The 18,832-nt window shown below is 46.6% G+C and overlaps 1 protein-coding gene across 2 annotated transcripts in view; it reads right to left on the bottom strand.

Moving 5' to 3' along the window:
* Positions 1 to 18,832, bottom strand: part of DOCK1 (dedicator of cytokinesis 1) — a 484,546-nt gene that overhangs the window by 62,528 nt on the left and 403,186 nt on the right. For both annotated transcript variants that reach the window (XM_031460760.2, XM_064488534.1), the window contains exons 33-34: positions 10,895 to 11,043; positions 139 to 224 (exon numbers count right to left, since the gene is read on the bottom strand). In XM_031460760.2, coding sequence (XP_031316620.2) covers positions 139 to 224; positions 10,895 to 11,043 — 235 coding nt within the window. The remainder of the gene's footprint in view (positions 1 to 138; positions 225 to 10,894; positions 11,044 to 18,832) is intronic.

The following is an 18,832-nucleotide window of genomic DNA, read 5'->3' as shown; positions in this document are numbered from 1 at the left end:
CTGACTAAGGTGCAGTTAGAAATATTTTCCGTTATTAACACATTTTAATTATTTTCTGGGCTGCAAAGTTCATTGTCGTCTAATTGCAGCCTCTCTGACTCTATTCTGACATAAGTCTCACTGTTAATCAACACTTACATTTTATCAAATAACACTTTGTACTGCTCATCGCCTCTGCCTCCCTCCACTTCGTGATCCAGCTTGGTGATGATCTCATTTTCAAACTATAATGAAACAGAGAAGCGTAAATAACCAGCATGGCGGATATTTCATTTCGTGACTTGAGCGTCAAAGGTACATAAGTCGCATCATCAGATAATTGCCCGGTGCCTTTGAAGCCTGATTTCATTTAAGGGCAGCCACCCCCCGAGCCCCTGGGGATTTCTGATGGTTTCCCGCCCCAGGGGGAATCTTCCATTTCCTTCCCTGGTTAATGCAGCCTCCATGCATATTCTGAGAGCAGGAGCAAGAACCAGGGAAAGACAAGGAAATCATAGGAATTAAAAAAAAAAAAAATCAAGTCACAACATGAAAAAAAAAGTCCGAAACTTCATCTCGAGGAACAGTAACAGCTAAATTGTTTCCTCGAAAAGAACAGATGGTGTCTCACTTGCCAGCAGAGTTCTCTGCAATCTGGAAACATCCAAAGGGCCACTTCCCTGCCATTCCTTGATGGATCCTAGTGAAATAGCTCACTCTGGTTGAAAAATATTATTAAAAAAACAAGAGGAGCGATGCCTCTAAAGACAGACCAGCACACACCTCAAGCATCCACCCCAGGCCTCTCCTTGAATTCCCCAAAGCTCCTGGTGAAACTTCCAAGAGTATCAAGGTGGCAAAGGGTCCCCAGAACTGACGGATTGTCTCTCTGTCCCATGCTTTCAGGAAAACTTTGAATTCTGGAGAGGGGTCAATCTCCAAAATGTTTTCATGGAGGTCATGAAGCACATGGCTGATCAGACTGGAAATAACTACCTCAATAGTGACGGCCACACATCCCCATCTTCCCCACCAGTCCCCCATCCCCGCAGAATTCAGAGCCGCTTCAGTCCTGGGATAAGTGTACTGGCCAGGTGAGTGGCTGTGATGTGGGCCAGGTAGGAAGGAGGGGTCCCACACAGATGGAGATGCCCACACTGGACTGAAAGAAGATGGGCAAAGGAGAATTGAAGGAAACAACAGCTGGAATCTGGGTTCAGAAAGCAAGCACACCAGGCGTGTATGCGAGGGCCTCTGGGATCCCTCTGAAATACACGCTGACATTGCTTCCCCAGACAGCAGCCCCTGAGCCTCCCACTGTTGTTGGGATCCCATAAGAATTTCATCTCCATGAGAGAAAGACTTTTCTTCTCCCTTGGTCACTGCTGTATTCCCAACTCCTAGAACCGCGCCTGGTGTTGATGCTCTAATGGGATGAGTTACTGGATAGAGCTGGTATTAAATTGGAGCTGGGGAGGGCTCAGTGCAGCAGCAAAGGAGTGGGCAAGCAGGCTGCTAAGACACAACCTGCTCTCTTGGCCACGCAAGCCAAGTGGTGAACACACTCATCGGAGTGTCTGTCACAGGTCCTACAGGCACCATCTACTGCACTGAGGACTCCGCACCGCTATGGCGGTGACAGCTGAGTGTGACCCCCTGTGAAGCAGGAGGCAAGGGGTCTGCTGAGACCCAAGGAGAGGCCTCGAATGCGACCTTGATCAGGACACGCTGCCCGAAGCCACAATTTTATCATGCGACAGACGAAACGAAGGCTTAAAACAGGACTGGAGAGGAGTATTGATTCTTGCTTGACATCAAGGACTCAGTAACGTCACAGAAACCAGGACTTCAGTGAATCCTGGCCATTCTCTCCTTGATCCGTGCCATTGTCCCCTCCCCAGTAAACACCCTCTTTTTGATTCTGTTCAGCTTAAGAAGTTCAGGGATTTTAGGAACAGAGAGAAGAGATGATTCTGTTGAAGAAGAAAGAACAAGTTGCTTTTTTTTTCTTCACCTGAGGTCTCATGATAATGGCCTTTACTATAAAATAACCCTTTGATATTAATCCACTAATACTCTGTTCTTTATAGAAAAAAAAAAAATTCTGCCAAAGGCTTTTTTTGGGGGGGAAACTAGCAGAAGAGAGATGGCTTGCCACTAGACCAGAAGTTGGTGTTTCAAGGCAGCCCATCTTCCAGGTGGCACCTCGATGGGGAAGGCCAACTATTAAGAAGCAAGCACTGATGTTTAGAACAAATCACTGAGAGACAAACTAAGACTCAGTCTAATTAAAACACGATTCAATCCCACACGTTTAACGAGCATACAACTGAGAAGGCACAGAGACTGCAGAAAAACACACACAACCTAGGAAAACAAACACACACAATATTTCAACTTGCTCAGCACTGGTTAATCAGAAGGATTGGAACTTGGAGTCTACTTTATGGAAATGTCAGGTTTTCTGTGCTTCCACGTAAACCACGCTGTCACAAACAAGGGCAATAAAGGAGGCCCCAGCTTCTTAAGGATGCTGCTTATCAAATTTTGACTGATGAATTTAATGTTTTCTAAAAAGAGTGGATGAATGATAAGGAACGCAGAAGAACACAGCTGATTCTAATTTTACTAAACTCTCGTCTAAACCAGGCAATTTGCACAAACACCTGGCAGCCCTTTTCTGTTTATCAGCCAGGATTCAATGCCACGGATCTGCAGCTAGACTCGAATTCGAGGGCCTCCGTTAATTTTTACAGAATATACTAGAATCAATTTGCCACTCTGCTGTGAACTGTTATCATAATCAGAATTAAATGATCCTGTCCAACTAAATTGGAGAAAGTACATTTGCTATAGAGCCGAGCTGGTTTTTATCAGAATCATGTTTATTATCTGACTTGTAAATGCCTGCTGTCTGGTAATTTGCAACAGGATTCTGTACGTTTAAGATAAAATTAGCAAGGATTTACTGTGTTGCTCAAGGTGGGGGTGGGGGCAGAGGCTCATTCACAATAAAATCATTATATTTCCTCTCTTTTCTGAATCACCAATATCACTACAAAAATATCCACAGGGTGTCCAGCTTAAAATATTGAACAGAGCGTCTCTAAGCATCTGATACCAGCGGCCCTCTGAGCATATGAAACATAAGAAACCACATGTAAAGACAGGAATTTTTAGAAGGTTGCTGTTAAATTGAACACAGTGGAGGGTGTGGGGCGGGAGGGGCTGCGCTCACAGCGGTATTGTGTTAACACCGCCATTAACGCAATTAACTTAGAAAGGAACCATTGCTTTCACCACTCAGTGCCACCGTTAACCATGGGTTATTGGCTCCAGTTTAAAACATCATGGAGTGAAGGGTCTCCACAGTGGATAATCCAAACGCCAGTCCGCTTGACTCGGAATGCACAACTTCTGTTGGGGGTTAGATTTACCACTCTTGCTAGAACACACTTACAAATGTATTAAGTAAGACCAGACCTGCGTTCTCTGTGGTCAGCTCAGCGCATCAGCAGAGGGGTATCTCTGACCCTTCTACAAATAAATCTGAGTGCAGACATGCCTCCTTCTACAGCCCTCTGCTTTGCTGTGCTCTCAGAGACTGCGTTTTTGACAAATGGAAAGTTTATGCGTTGAGCATGTCTACTGGCGCCATTTTTCGAACAGCATTTGCTCCCTTGGTGTTTCTGCGTCACATTCTGGTAATTCTCGCAATATTTTCAACTCCCCGCCAGCAAAAAGTTTATGACTCGCTGAAGGTTCAGATGATGGTTAACATTTTTTTAAAACAATAAAGCATTTTTAATGAAGGTAAGCGCATTGCTTTTTTAGACACACTGAACAGACTACGGTATAGTGTCAACACAACTCATACGCACTGAAGCCAGAAAATTTGTGCAGCTTGTCTTATTGAGATGCCCCTTGATCATGGTGGCCCGGAACCAAAGCCGCGATACCTCCTAGACCTGCCTGTGTGGTTCCACTGTTAACTTTCTCCTGATTTTCAAGAATAGCCCCTCACAAGATACTGGAGGTATGACCATGGTTTTCAACCACCCCCTGGCGTTAGTTCCAGAAATGAGATCCTCTTTAGTTCTGCACCCCCAGTTGGAACTGGCGGGGCTGACAGAATTGCAGAACCACGCCCTTCTCTTCAGCATTACAGGAGGCATGAGTGGAAGAAAGTCACTTAGCCAGAAAACGTGGCCAAGAAGAAGGCACTGGTGTGGCTGGGCAGGGAGCAGCCTGGCTCTTCGACACCCTCGGGGCCCTGGGCTCACATGCTGAAACCCGAAAAGCAATGGATCCCCCCAAATCTCTCACTCAGCCTTGAATCCCTATGCTCAGACGTGCTGATATTTTTATGTATACGGTATTCCTCTTGCTTAACCGCTCTGTAAACTTAATTACACACTTAATTAATCTCTGGCGCTCCGCATCCCATGTTCCAAAATCCCTACATCCTTCCACGTCTGACAAGCAGGCAGCTCACTGACCTTGACGCTTCTGTGAAATGCTCATGAGCCTAGAGGCCCCAAGCCCCAGACCTGGAGTAACCTGGCTGGGGAACTGTCTGCTGCAAGGCTGTCACACCTGGAAACCCCTGAGACAGGTGCAGCTGCTCCCAGTTTCTACACAACCTAGACCGAGGACTGACCTTGGGGCTGTATTCAGTGACTGTGGACTCCAGGAACATGCCTGCACGGCGAGTCCTGTTAGATTTGATTAAAGGGGATTATGGGCATCTCTTTGCTGGGGGGCTTTTATAAACAGAATTCAATGTCATCAGCACTCTCAGGGTCCTAGTTTCCATGATCTCTCAGGCTGCTTTTGGGTCTGGGACTCAATGAAATAAAAGCCTCATTCTTGGGCCACATTTCCCCTCTAACCACCCAAAGCAACAGAATCAACCATTATTTTTTAAATGAAAGCAAAAGTAAACCAACCAACAAAATCCCAAAGAACTGAAGAATAAACAAGATAAAATCGCCACCAAACTTACTCACATTCACATTACAGCGCGAAATATATTGGCTTTGCCACCAAGTGGCAGAAGCTGCCAGCATCCACTTGGGTTGTTCAATTATTTGCTTCAGGTTACCAGCATGGGCAGTAGGAAGAGATTATTCAAGCAGGAACTCAGAAACCTCGCAGACACCAAGATCACTCATGTTCTAACACCGTTACAGTGAAATGGGAATTTCTGACGGTGGCGGAGCACCTCCCTGGCCCTCACAAAGACAGCAGAAAACAGCTCCATGATTGAAAACATTATTTGGCTGTGGAGCCTTTTCCATCTCATGGTTATTAACGGTATGGAGCCCAAATGGTCATTTGCTGCAATTCTCAGCTGTTAGTTTGGTGTTTTCCAACATTAACAAATGGAATTCTTTGAAAAGGTGCCAGGAGAGAACTTAAAGGTACACTTTTCTTAGGATGCAAAAGCCAGTGAGGCCAAGACTCAGAATGGTACTGATGTGGGGGCAGGGTTAGTTAAGGCCAGGTGAGGGCTCATCCTGTGATATCGTGGCTCGCAGGTCACCGTGGATGATGCAGGAGACACCAAGACAAGGATGCCTCCAAACCTCTCCGCGCTAGCCTGGCGGATGCTGAAATTCACTCATAGAATCTCCCCTTTGGAAAAAAATCAGGAGTTCCCAAGGTCCTCCATTTCAGTGTAAACTGCTACTCTGGGATTGGGGTGGGGTAGGTGGGCACAGGGGCCAGTGCACAAACCTGCAGGGGTGACCTGAGGAGTGGACGAGTGCCAAAGAAAGTGAGAAAGAATGCGTCTCCTGGGACTGATGGGCAGGAGAGGAGCAGCGGAGGGAGATGCTCCAGGAGAACAGGTGCCGCATCCGGGAGGTAAGAGTCTTAGGCCGGGAGAACCAGGATGCCCAGGGCGGCCGGCGTGCTGGAGGCTCGCAGAGCCAATGGGAGAGGCAGGGAAGATGAGAAGTGGGCTCCTGTGGGGTGGAGGCGCAGCATGGCCCCGTGGGCAGGGCAGAGGGATCACATGCGCGCATCGAGTCGTGATGGATGGTGGCTGGAGGGCCTGCGGTCAACAGTGGCCACTGAGGGGTAGGGAGCGGCCGCCCGTGAGGGACACAGCTGGAGTGGACATCCAGCGGAGGTTCGTGGTTGCACCCTGTCTCCCTGCTGATGGAGCGCCTACAACACAAGCACTAGGGGGTAAGGACAGCCTCAGAAGAAGGCCCCATGCCGCCCTCACTGCACCAACAGGGGGAGAGAAGGAACCACGGGAGGGATGGTTCTGATCACAGAAGTTACACGGCACCAATCCTTTCTACGGACCATAGATCCATAGCTGTGAACACCAGCCAACACAGAGCATATTATTTTGTAGGTGAGAAGGATTTCTAGAGTTCAAGGTCACTTTGCACGCATGTGGGCCTCCCAGTTCATGTGCTTCTGTCTGGTCCAAGCCCCTCCACGATGGGTCAGATCAGCTCTTCCCATTGGTCTCGAGCCCCTTCCTGCACATGTGCTCTGACAGGTACCTCCTTGGGCATCAGAGAACCTCAGTCAGCGAGTCTGTGCGGGGCTTACTCGCACCCGGGAGGACCTGCCTGGAGCAAGTGACGTCCACCTGACTAAGGCACGGCCTGCAGCCCTGGAAATACTGTCCTGCATCACCAGGTGGGCATGGGAACAGGTAACCCCATGCCACGCTATCCCACCATCATGCTGGACCATTCAGTGCACGGACCCTGGAGAGGCAGGAACAGCAGTTCCCCAGACACAGACAAGGTCATGCCTATTCTGGACGGAGATTAATGCTCTTTCTTGCAAAAGTGGAGACAGGAAAGAAGTAGCCTCTTGGAGAAACACACGTGTAAGAACATTTTAATGAAGTGCCCTCTATGGCAGCTGAAGAACACAGAAGCAGCAACTCTGGGGAACTTTAGAAAAGCCAGTTTGCAACACATGCTTTTGAAATACCAGTAATGGTTTGATGCAATTTAATCTTGGGTAAAATGGCAAGTTTTTCTTCTGAATCCTGCGGGTTCCCTTCCCCATTGCAACTGTAAGAGTATAAAACTGGACATAACGCACATTTCCCGAACAGCAGCATCCAAACAGCCCCGCTCTGAAAGACGCAGCAAGCTCTAAGAAACATAAGCTACATCATATGCTCAAAACACTAAGGTTTTGGAGGGAGCGTAATAGCTCAGTGGTAGAGCGCATGCCTAGCAAGCCCGAGGTCCTAGGTTCAATCCCCGGTACCTCTACCATTAAAAAAAAAAAAACCAAAATTTTGTATAAATGAAAAACCTTAATATCTCCCCTCACCCCATTAGGTTTGCACATCCGCTATGAAAGTGAAGCCCGCCTAAGCCCTCGTGGATGTGACTAATAAGGTCAGAGAACTGGACTGGTGGCGGAGTAAACAGCAGCCAGCCAGCCCCAGCCTGGAAGCTCCCTGGGCGGGAGGGCAGGCACAGCGGTGCCCTGCTGCTCTCTGCACCTGCCCACTCCACACACTCCCCAAGGGCAGGCCCCGAGCCTCAGGAAGAGCAGCCAATGGAGGACGAGAGTTGAACTGAGAACAGGAAGGAGTCAGAAAGGGTCCAGCAAGTCGAGAGACAAACACTGTGGTCCAGGAGAGCCCCGGAAGAGGCGTGGAGGAGACAGAGGGAAACTGACAAGTGACGGCGACCCACCACGGAGGCCAAGGGAGCAGGGCCAGGCCAGGCTGGTGGGACGGTGCCCATAAGCCGAACGGCAAGGAGCCTGGCGGAGACGGGGTGATGGGGACACGGCAGGTCTTGGGGGGATGGATGACATTGCACGAGGCATTCCCCCAGGGGGCTGAGACAGACTGATGGAAAAAAAAACGGAGATACCCGCCATGGAAAAGAAAATTGATTATTTCCCAATTCACAGGAACAGATGAATATAGCAGAGATTTTTCTCCAGTTTCAGCTTTCCTGTCCTGACCTTACCTCTGGTCTGTCCTACCATCTGTCTGCGAAGGCACCAGAGGTGACGATACAGATGAACAAGTGGCCAGTGACTCCTGAGCAAACAAGTCAAGCAGCTGCTCCTACTTACTGGCCTGAGTGGGGGCTCTTTTGCTGGACCTAGGTCTTCCTTTGTGTTTTTATTCACACACATCCAAGTGAGGCGTGTTTAATGCTAGTGAAATGGGGAAGAGTGAAGCGAATTCATGGTGTTACTCAAACAGTTTGGTTTTCTGGAAAGATGTCTGTTGATGTTGGAGAGATTCTGAAGCCACCACTGGGCACCGAAAACTGAGAATGGAAGCAAAAGTGGTGTGACTTTTGTTAGCTTTGTGCCATTTACTGACGAACCCAAGAGCCCTGTGATCTGGAGAAAATGAAGCACGTGTGCAGAAGACTGTCAGGTATTTTAAAACTACGGTGGAACAGGAATGAGAGAAAAAGAATGGAAGGAAAGGGGGAAAATTCAGAAACCAAACTCTCTTTCACACCTTTATTCCAATTGCCGTTATTCTGACCCAACGACTGCTTAAAAAAATGACAAATGACACGTTTTCAAGGCTTTTGGTCTTACATTCCTGGCTAGTAACATTCATCTATATAAACATGTTTTTCTCCTTTACCTGATTCTTTAATAGCATCTTTCCATAAGGTCCTTCTTTGAGCCTTGATTCATATAAAATTCAAAACGTCAGATGCATTTTCAGCCTGGGTAAGAGCATTTTAAATCTCAATGCCCAGTTCTGGTGAGCTGTGCAGTGAGACGGGACCGTGATTTAGTGCCAGCGGCAGGGGCAATGGGTTAAATCTCACAGCAACAAGATGGAACACTTTGGCAATCGTGTCCAAAGTTACAAAAAAATATTTTGAATCCACAATTGCATTTTTGAGACTGGACGCCAGGAAAACTTTGAAAAGAAATTCAATGAATATATTCACTGCACACTGATGCAGAGTAGTGAGAAGCTGCGAACGACCTACATGGCCAACTAGAGGGGATGGAGCAGAAAGAACAAGCCGCTCACTCTGTGAAACGTTGCAGCATCATTAAAGTCAGGTAACTGCACTGTAACCAAGGAAAACGTCCTTGACAGACTGACAAACAGAAAGACAATAACAAAAATGGGACAATATTTACATGACATCACACATGTACAGAGACTGATGGTCAAGGAGAACAAACCCAGCAGCTCTTCCAAAACCGTCTCTTTCTTCAAATAATCAAACGTAGGGAAATCTTCCTCACCCGAAAGGAAAGAAGGAAGGATGGAAGGAAAGAAAGAAGGAAGGATGGAAGGAAAGAAGGAAGGAAGGAAGGAAGGAAAGAAGGAAGGAAGGAAGGAAGGAAGGAAGGAAGGAAGGAAGGAAAGAAGGAAGGAGGGAAAGAAGGAAGGAGGGAAGGAAAGAAGGAAGGATGGAAGGAAAGAAGGAAGGATGGAAGGAAGGAAGGAAGGAAGGAGGGACGAAGGGGAGGCTGTATGGGGTTTGACTTTATTCACATCTCACATCTCTTCTGAGTAGCTTCTGTTTCATACCAGTTTCACAGCTCTGACCCGGATTCATAAAGATGCTCAGCGATCTGCTCAGGACCCCGCTAGCTCCTGGTTAAGCAGGGCCTCAGGGTCTGCCTGACTTCAGTCCACTCTTACTTACAGAGCAGGGGCACTCTGAACTTTGTATCTGCTTTTATTTTTTAAAAACAGGAGGAAAGCATACTCGTTTATTTAATACAAGTTTTATGTGAAACGGAAGCCTTCATAAGGAAATGGAGGTCTGAAGACACAGCTGGACCTGAGAGTTTTCGTGCTGGGACTGATGGCGAGAAGACGGCGGTGGAGGGATGTGGAAGGTCAAGGGGTGGGAGGTAAGTGTCGTGAACAGGGAAACGCAGCAAGGCCTGCTCGCTGGGGTTCTTGCTGGTTTGCATCTCCTTTCTGTTCTGGGAAGTCGCCCAGAACAACACAGCAAAATTGTTCTTCACAGCTGCTACTTCCGAGCAATAATGACAAACGCTGACCAGTTAAAACTTATAACCTATTCAGCTCTCTAAAACTGCAAAGTACAAAGGTGTGGAGGGAAATCTACTCTAAATACTAGATCGCACTCACATCACGTTTCCTTGATAGATGCAGTTTTGATTTCCACTCAGTGCAGGAATTTCTCACAAAATTCCTCAAACATCCATGTAAAGTGCTTAGTACATTAGCTTCCTTGAGTTACTATAAAATTTTAACAGTGGAAGCTTTCAGTTTAGAGGACCCACTCGCCTCCTGCCAAGCACCGCAACCAAACCGTCAGAGTACAACTCACTGTGTGCGCACGTGTGGGAACTCGTGTGGGTGTGAGGGTGTGTGTGTGGTGCACCCCCACGTGAATCCTTAAACACCGTATTTTTCTCATGGAATCCAGGGAAGGAGACTGTGCTAGTTTTCATGCATCAGTTATTCAGATTTTGTCCTTCCCCGTGTGAATACAGTATGCTTCAAGTACTTTACACACTCTTTCTTTAAGGAATTCTCAACAGCTTCCATTGCACACATAAAGAAGACCAAGACACACACTTAAAAGAATAAAGGTAAAGGCTCTGGACTTAAAAAAATACCGTTACTCGGCAAGAAGCAGCCAGTCTGAGAGGTTGCAGTGACATCTGATCAAACGCTCTGAGCGCACATAGGAAGGAGGGTGGAAGACAGGCTTATTTAGTTTGATGTGGAAGTAAATCCAGATAAAGTAAGTAGGTAAAAGCTAGCAATCCTCCCCAAGAAGAGAGGCTCTTCCACAAGGAAAGTCCCTGGACTTTTCTCTCTTAAGCTGGAGGGACTTATGTTTTCCACGCTCAACACGTGTAACTCGAGAACCATCTAAAGTCCTTCTCAAGGTTTTTGGGCTCTTCCCCTGTTCTCTCCAAGCCACGCCCACGTCCTTACCATCTGGAAGCTCCGGGTGGAATGGAATTCACACTGCATCATGTCGAAGAAGATGGGGATGGTAGCTTTGCGCAGTTCGGTCTCAGGAATCAGTGTCATTTCTAATATCGGGCCGACCATTTCCGGAATGAACTTTATCTTGTGTTGACCTTGAATAAAGAAGTGCACGATTCAGAAACTTTTTTGAAAAAAAAAAAAGGATTCTGAAATGGGCTTCAATGAACAACAACAAAAAACCTACAAAGATCATTGTGATTTTGAATGCGAGGGTCTTGGGAACGTGTATTCATTTCTCACCTGCAGGCAACAATTTTGAACGTGTCCAGCCTTTAGTATAAGATGTGGACTATATTCCAAACGTTGTAAGTGAAGCTATTAGAAAAACCCATCCACTATAAGGCCTGCAGTTACGATTAGTCTGTCATAGACGATAAACGTTGTTTCACAAATAGACAATCAAATCGCACGCATCAGGGTCATGGGCGGCTAACCGGCGCCCAGTTTGGGAACGAGCAGGGCTGGGGGACGGGCCGCTCAGCATCTCATTTTGTGGACAATTAGCAAGAGCTGATATAGTAAAGGACTTAGAGTGGATGGTCTCTCGGGCCCCCCTCTAGCTCCAACCTCGTATGAAAAAGAGTTTACCATCTGGACACCCCATGCACAACGCTGAGTGATTTCTGTAACATTCCCAGTGACTGCAACCCAGGAAGTCACAGCTGGGCCTCAGAATATGAAGCTGTGAAGACAGAAAGGATTCTGCCTTCTTTGACTACGAAGTGATAGGAAAATGCTTATTTAAGTAAGTAGTGTATTAATCTTAGCTCACCTATCTTGTCCACATTTGACTTTTCTAAAGAATTCAGGAAAAGGATTCTCAAATGTTGTTTTTTAAGCAAATACTATTGCCATTGTGAATAATAATAAACACTATAATATTAGTTAATATGTACTAAGTACTACCACCTGACAAGCCTTGTAGAAAAAGTCTCATTAAATTCTCAACATAAAATAAATTTCTTCTGTGCAGCACAGGGAACTATGTTAAGTATCTTGTCATAACCTTTAATGAAAAAGAATATGAAAACGAGTATATGTATATGTATGCAGGACTGGGACACTGTGCTGGACACCAGAAATGGACACATTGTAATTGACCTTACTTCAATAAAAAATTTTTTTTAAAGTAAAAACTGAAAATAATACATCATACCACCTCACAGTGCTGATAAAACAATTTAAAAAATAAAGTAATAACTAACAAAATAATTCTCAACATAATTTTATGAGATGGCTACCATTCCTCTTTTTTAAAAATAGACTTTGTTTTATCTTTTAATAGGCTTTGCAGCAAAACTGAGCAGACGATACAGAGCTTTCTCCTATACCCTGGCCCCCATTATCAACAACCTCCACCAGAGTGGGTACCGTCCTTAACTCTGTTTTACAGATGAGGAAACTGGGCCATTCCCCAAGCCAGTGTGCCGTACGGTGGAACTGGCGGAAATTCAGCAGGACTGGAACCCAGGTCTGTGGTTCTGAAGCCTCGGCTGTGCCCCTCATTCCCTGCCTGCTTGTCACGGGGTCCTTCCAGGACACCAGGACTCTCCATCTCCCCGTGATAGAAAGGATGCCGGCCGGCCGCATCACTCCCTTATCTGTCTGCTGTAATAATAACCCAGACGCAGAGGACGCGACCTGTCATTTCATCTAGCATTACTGCAGTATCACATGTCTAAACTGAGTCCTCCGGAACGCAGAGACTGGCTTCCTGCAGGCTCCAAACCTTTAGGTTTATTTATTTTTCTTTTCTATTTCAATTGCTTTTGTTGGAAATCTGGGTGTCACACCTTTTGAGGTCTCTGCCTTGGATTCAGACACTGCAAACTAAAAATCTCTATTTTTGATTTTTTTTTCATTATTTGCTGCCATTGGGTCTCACCCAGCAGTAGCCTCCCCACCCTGCCGCATCTAAATCCCCGAGGGCTGGGGGTGATGTAGGGGTTGCTTAGAACTTGAAGTGAAACACGGCACGCAGAGGGGAGAGGCTGGGACCCCCACTACCCGCTTTCACTGCCTGGAGAGGAGCTGCTGAAAACTCATTTCTAAAAAAAAAAGACGGGGCTGGCCTTATTTAAGGTGACATAATTAGAGGTAGGCCCCATCAAGAAAGTGGTCTTTTTATAATTCCAGCAGCCTTCTTGTCTTTAATTTCAGGAATCTTGATTTATTTTCATTTCACCCATTACAATTTACTTCATTTTGTTTCCAACATGTAACAGAATGCACAAGAATTAAATGCTTGAATGAATTATTTACAACATTTTTCATTAATGCTCGTAATTCGTCCAGAGTTATGCAATCTTACTAACATTTTTACACAACCAGGAAATAGAATGGGTACTCTAAAGAATTTAGTTTACTTTGTAACTCAGCTAGCACAGATTTCTGTAAAGAGACCCATCAAACAAATTTGGCTATTACAAACAAAGACACTTAACAAAACATACAGTCCTCATAATTGGCCTAAATTAATGTGTGGCTGAAATTTGCATTGGGTGGTCACATCTACAAAATGTAACCTTCAGGAAGGAATCTGAATATAATTAAAATCTTATTAACCTTTACTAAATAAATAATATTTTGACAAAGGCTCTAATAACATGATTCTCATCACTTCCCCAAATGCTGAATGTTTCTGAAAAGTATGTAACTGACGCAAAGTGTTCTCTTAAAAATGCTATTATAGTCCATCTCTCAGGTGACACTTTTCTTGTATTATGCCTAAAAAATGTCAGAGCCAATGTTTCAGAAAACAGATGATGGTGACAGCGAGTTGTTCATCACCGCAACTGGAGTGCCACCGAGGGCTCTCCGTCACAGACAGCCAAGCGGGGAGGCCTGAGCATGTAAGGGAGTGACAAGCAGTTGTGGATGCAGGGTTTGGAAGAACACATTACAAAATCCAAGGTGTCCTAAATGAACTTACCCACAAACAGAAACAGACTCACAGACATAGAGAACAAACTTATGGTCACCAGGCAGGCAAGAGGGTGGGAAGGCACAAATTGGGAGTTGAGATTTGTACCTCTTTGGGGAGTGCTGGCAATATTAGCTATCCTGATTGCGGTGATGGTTTCATGGATGTATACACCTATCAAAATTCATCAAATTGTACATCTGAAATATGTGTAGTTTACTGAACAAGAATCCTACCACAAAAAAGGTGCTGTAAAATAAAAATTGAAACAAACAAAACAATACAACAAAACAAAGGTGTCCTAGTCTCGATTCTTATCCCTCCCATTCATACGGGAGCCACTGGCCGGGGGCCCAGCGCTGAGCTCTAGCCTCTGTCATACCCCCGGGGGTTTAAACTTCAAGCACCAGTGATCCTCAAGGTGAGTGAAGGCCGGGTGATATTCTCCAGTATTCATCTCTTTTCCCTTTTTTCTTGGCATTTGCATTATGGATTTCCCCTGGAGCATCTCTTGTTCAAATTTAATGATGAACTCAGGTTTGGAATCAGTGGGGCTCAAGGTGAGTCCTGAAGTGTAGACTTCAGGAAAAAGAGGGCGCACCTTTTTTTCTCCCCTTTTGAGACAAAGGGAGAACAGACTAATTATCGGATCAGAATGGGGACCTTTCACCTCTGGTCACCTTGCCAAATTCCTGGTTACCACTCCCCGATTCGTGACAACCCGGCGAGTCTTTCTTCGAGTTACAAACATGCAGCTTCTTTCCTGGGAACCCGACCATGCTGTCTCAGGGCAGCGGGGACCTCCCTCATCCGCAGCCTCCCCCCGGGTGTTTGGATGACCTCCTGACAATCACGAGCGTTCAGAAATCTGGGACATTAAACATAGTCCAATCCCGGGAAAATCTCCCTAAACACACAGGTAGACAGAGCAAAAATTTCTGTCACCCAGTCAAAGGGATTAGGCCCCACTGTATACATATGGGTTTTCATGAAAAGCACACAATTTTTCCCAGTCTCCAAAAATACCCATGAAGGGAATCCCTGCATGACAAATATCCCAGGTGGAACCTGGCCGATAAAGATCTTGCCGTGAGCACATTTGTTCCGGCCAGACTGGACAGCCGGCGCGGGCTCCAGTGTGCTGTGTGTGATCAAGAAAATGCAAATCGAGGCAACGGAGGCAAAAGTCAGATCAGGTGCTCAGCAGGCAGGCACGCGGCGCGCGCTTTGATAAATAACTGAAGAGCTGGGTAAATAAGCACATTTCCCCCTCCTTTTTTGGAGAGAGTCTGCCTTTGATTTCTCCTTTCACACTCAAAATGTGACAGGTTTGGGAGGAAAAAAAAAGTGCTGCTCTGTCTCACGGGGCAGCGCTGTGTCTGCACTTGCATTAAATCAAGCAAAACAGACCCGGATCCTGGCTCTGAAGCGCTGCACGGAGGCGGGATCGGAGCCGCTCAGACTAGACGTGTTACTGGAAAGACTCAAGGAAGAAACCGTCTCACGGAGCATTCGGCTTGGGGCCTGACCCAGGGATAGGTGACTAATTGTAAGATGGTAAATACATCTGACTTCTATTTTTAGTTTCTTGGGTGAGCTGTCTAGATCAGATGGTCAATATGTTATCAAACCTGAGCCCATTTAGGGGGGAAAAATAGCTGTGTAGGAAATAGGTTGTGGACATCTTGGGAAATTAAGATGTGCCGTTCATGAATTTCTAGAGTGGCGGCCCCAGCAGTGACACTGGCAGGCAGGTTCCAACACCTGAGATTCACAGCAGGAAAGAAACAGCCAGGCTGCCAAGGGGACCCCTGAAGGTGACCCCACAGAGCTAACTTTAGCCATTTTGAGGGGCTGCCTGGGGCAGATCCCATGAGCCGCCAATACGTTTATTTTTTTTTTAACTTTCAAAAATAGTTTAACTCTTTTGTAAGCAAGTAATGCAATCATGTCGGTTAATGATTATTTCTTGCTGTTACCAAATCCCTGCCCTGAACTGACCACAGTCATGGTCTATAATTGACCTCTTGGCCACTTCTCATGTCAGAGTCAAAGATCCCAGCTAAAAAGCCGTCCAACACAGGTCTGATACATTCATTACTGTATTCAAATCAGCAACTGAAAACGGGACATTTGCTCTCTCAACTGCATCCTTTTACATGGTGGATCAAAAGTCTCCGCTGCTTGACTCAGCCTATTTGGAGCATAATGACAGATCAGGTCAAGAGGACCAACCGTTTTAATTGGTCGAGCCTTCACAAGGGCCTGGAGGTGGCTTCTCAGAGAAGCTCACCTTCCTTCGCTGAAATCATGGACAAGGAGCAAAAGAGGAGTCAGTTTCAAGCGGTGGTCGAGCTCAAGGATTCCAGAGATGACCTTGAACATACTTTGAAAAAAAAAAGAAAGAAAGAGGAGAAACCCTGAGTGTCAGGAGTGCCCGTCCGACAGGCCAGCTGGGCTGGGCGGGTTTGGGAGCTCCTCAGTGCCAGGTGGCGGCCCTTCAGGTGCCGGCCAGAGAAGACGGAGCTGAGCTGGGACAGCAGCTACTATTGGAAGGAATATATCTCAGTATGTTAATCATCAGTCTGAACATCTCCCTGGTGTCTCTGCTTACCCCAAGGATGAAAAAAATATTACCAAGGGGTTTTGGAACGAAGCATTTGAAAACACCTGAAACTGTCCTTTTAGGGGAAATAAACTAACTCAGAGTTTGTACATTACAGCTGACATTGAACAGTTCAGAAGACGGTGTTGGTTCTCTCTTAGGAAGGGCCAGGGTGAAGATGACCTCAGAGACGGCCCCCGTGCAGAAGTGCATCTGGTCCCCGCGAGAGCCCGGCCAATGCCGGGCGGAGTTCGGATCCCCTCTCGGTGGGTCCTGGCACCTAGAACAGCCGTGGGCTCCCACTTGTCCAGCCGAGAACAACTCCCTCCTTGCCCTCTCTCTGGATGTTCCTTCTGGCCCTCGCCGGCCCCTCCCTGTAATGGGGCTACATACAGAACCCTCCTGGCGGGAGTCCCGCAGTGTCTGGGCTGCCAGGAAATACGACAAATGCACCTGTCAGAGCCAGATCAATTAAAATGAATCGTGAAGGGTCCTCTTCCTTGTTCCAGGAGGCTCAGCTCTTCACTACTGAGATCATTTTATATATATATATATATATATATATATATATATATATATATATATATATATATAAAGAATTATTGAGCCTCAGGGTTGGAAGGCTCTTGAAAACTTCCATCCCATGTCTTCATCTTACAGCCTAGAGTGCTGAGTGAGGGAAGCCTGGGCCGACAGAGTCACGTAACTGAGGCCATGCAGCCAGGCAGGGACAAGGGAGCCTGAAAACTCAAGTGGGACTCAGCAAGTTACCTGACTCGAGCCCAGGGCGCCCATTCTCTCCCCAGGGATGGCAGGAGGACCAAGCGCAAGACAGTGCCTGGAAGGTTCTGTGTCGGAGATGCTTTGACACCAAGAGTCAGGACTTAGATGATGGACGTTTAAGCTGCTGCAGCAAAGTCCTAGCAGAGAGTTTCCTTAAGGGGTCAGCTGATGCCAGGACTGACACTCACACTGCGAGGTGAGTGGGATCTAGTCCCACTGAGAGTGCAGGGAGAGCTGCCTTTCCGACCAGCTCCTCTTCACCTGGGAGCTCTTGCGGGGGATTTTCAGTCTTGCAAACCCAGCTGCCACCTCATGTTAAACCAAGGTTCTTAAGTTCCATGTTGTTGGTATTATCCACAGAGTACCTTACCGTCTTTCCTCCCAAAAGTGTTGTATGCTTATTTTTTGGGGTAAAGACCTATTTGAAAAAAGACTCCAGTATGACTGAACCACTATGCTGTACACTGGAAGCTGACACACATTGTAGACTGACTTACACTTCAATTTAAAAAGTTTAAATAAAAAGGCTCCATCCTTCATATAAATGGAAGGACCAAGAACATTTGGAAATTCTAACGTTCCCTAGAGAGGCAACAGGACCTCCTTTCACACGTTTGTGGACATCCGGGCACTCGAGAAGAATCAGGTGTGACTGAAACATGCTGTACATCAGATGCTGACACAACATTGTAAACAGACTAGACTGCTATTAAAAAAACAGAATTCAAAAAAAAAAAAAAAAGAATTAGGAGTCAGAGTCCCCTGAGGAAACCTGGCTTCGGGTGAAATGAAGTCGCCGTGAACTCGCTGACCCTCAGCCAAATGCTGGCCCTCAGAGCCCCGTCTGCTCGGAGGGTGGTGGAGCCAGTTCCACGCCTTCATCGAAAACCACGTTGCCTTGTGGCCTTCTGCTCACGGAGCGTAGATCCATCGGGGCCTCTTTCCAGCCACAGAGGGAGCTATTCCAGAAGCAAGCAGGTTGGGGTGCAGCTAAGTTGCCCAGACCTGGTGGAACAGGTGAAACCCAGACACAATGGGGTGACCAGAGAGTGGGTGGGCGGCCGCCTGTCTCCTCCTGGGGGAGAAGAGTCCTGGGGGAGATGGGAGAGCGGAGCCCCACTCCCCCCACAGCAGTCCAAGGTGGGCCGTGTGTGCCAATATGAGGGAAGACAGCAGAGTCCTGGTGACTCTTGAGGCTGAAAATGCAACCAAAGCCTTTCCCAGGACCGAGTGGTGCTGCAGAAAGATGCCCGGGGCCCCCGAGCACAAAGCAAGCTGAGGACAGGGGCCAGGAGGAGCTGAACCTCAACCAGGAGAGAGGCCAGGTTCACAGAGGACACACAGGTGGTGAAGAGACACCAAATCATAGTCAGTTATTCCTTTTCTTTTTAAAAAAATATTTTTCCTTTTTTTTTTTTTAACAGATTTGGGTTTTTTTGGAGGGGAGAAGTAATTAGGTTTGTTTGTTTATCTATGTATTTATTTATTTATTTTTAATGGAGGAACTAAGAATTGAACCCAGGACCTTGTGCACGCTACTCTACCAGAGTTATACCCTCCCCACGTTTAT

Source organism: Camelus dromedarius, chromosome 8, assembly GCF_036321535.1.
Source record: "Camelus dromedarius isolate mCamDro1 chromosome 8, mCamDro1.pat, whole genome shotgun sequence".
NCBI lineage: Eukaryota > Metazoa > Chordata > Mammalia > Artiodactyla > Camelidae > Camelus > Camelus dromedarius.
Note: the sequence above shows the minus strand (reverse complement) of the source record. Positions and strands in the feature narration are given on the sequence as shown.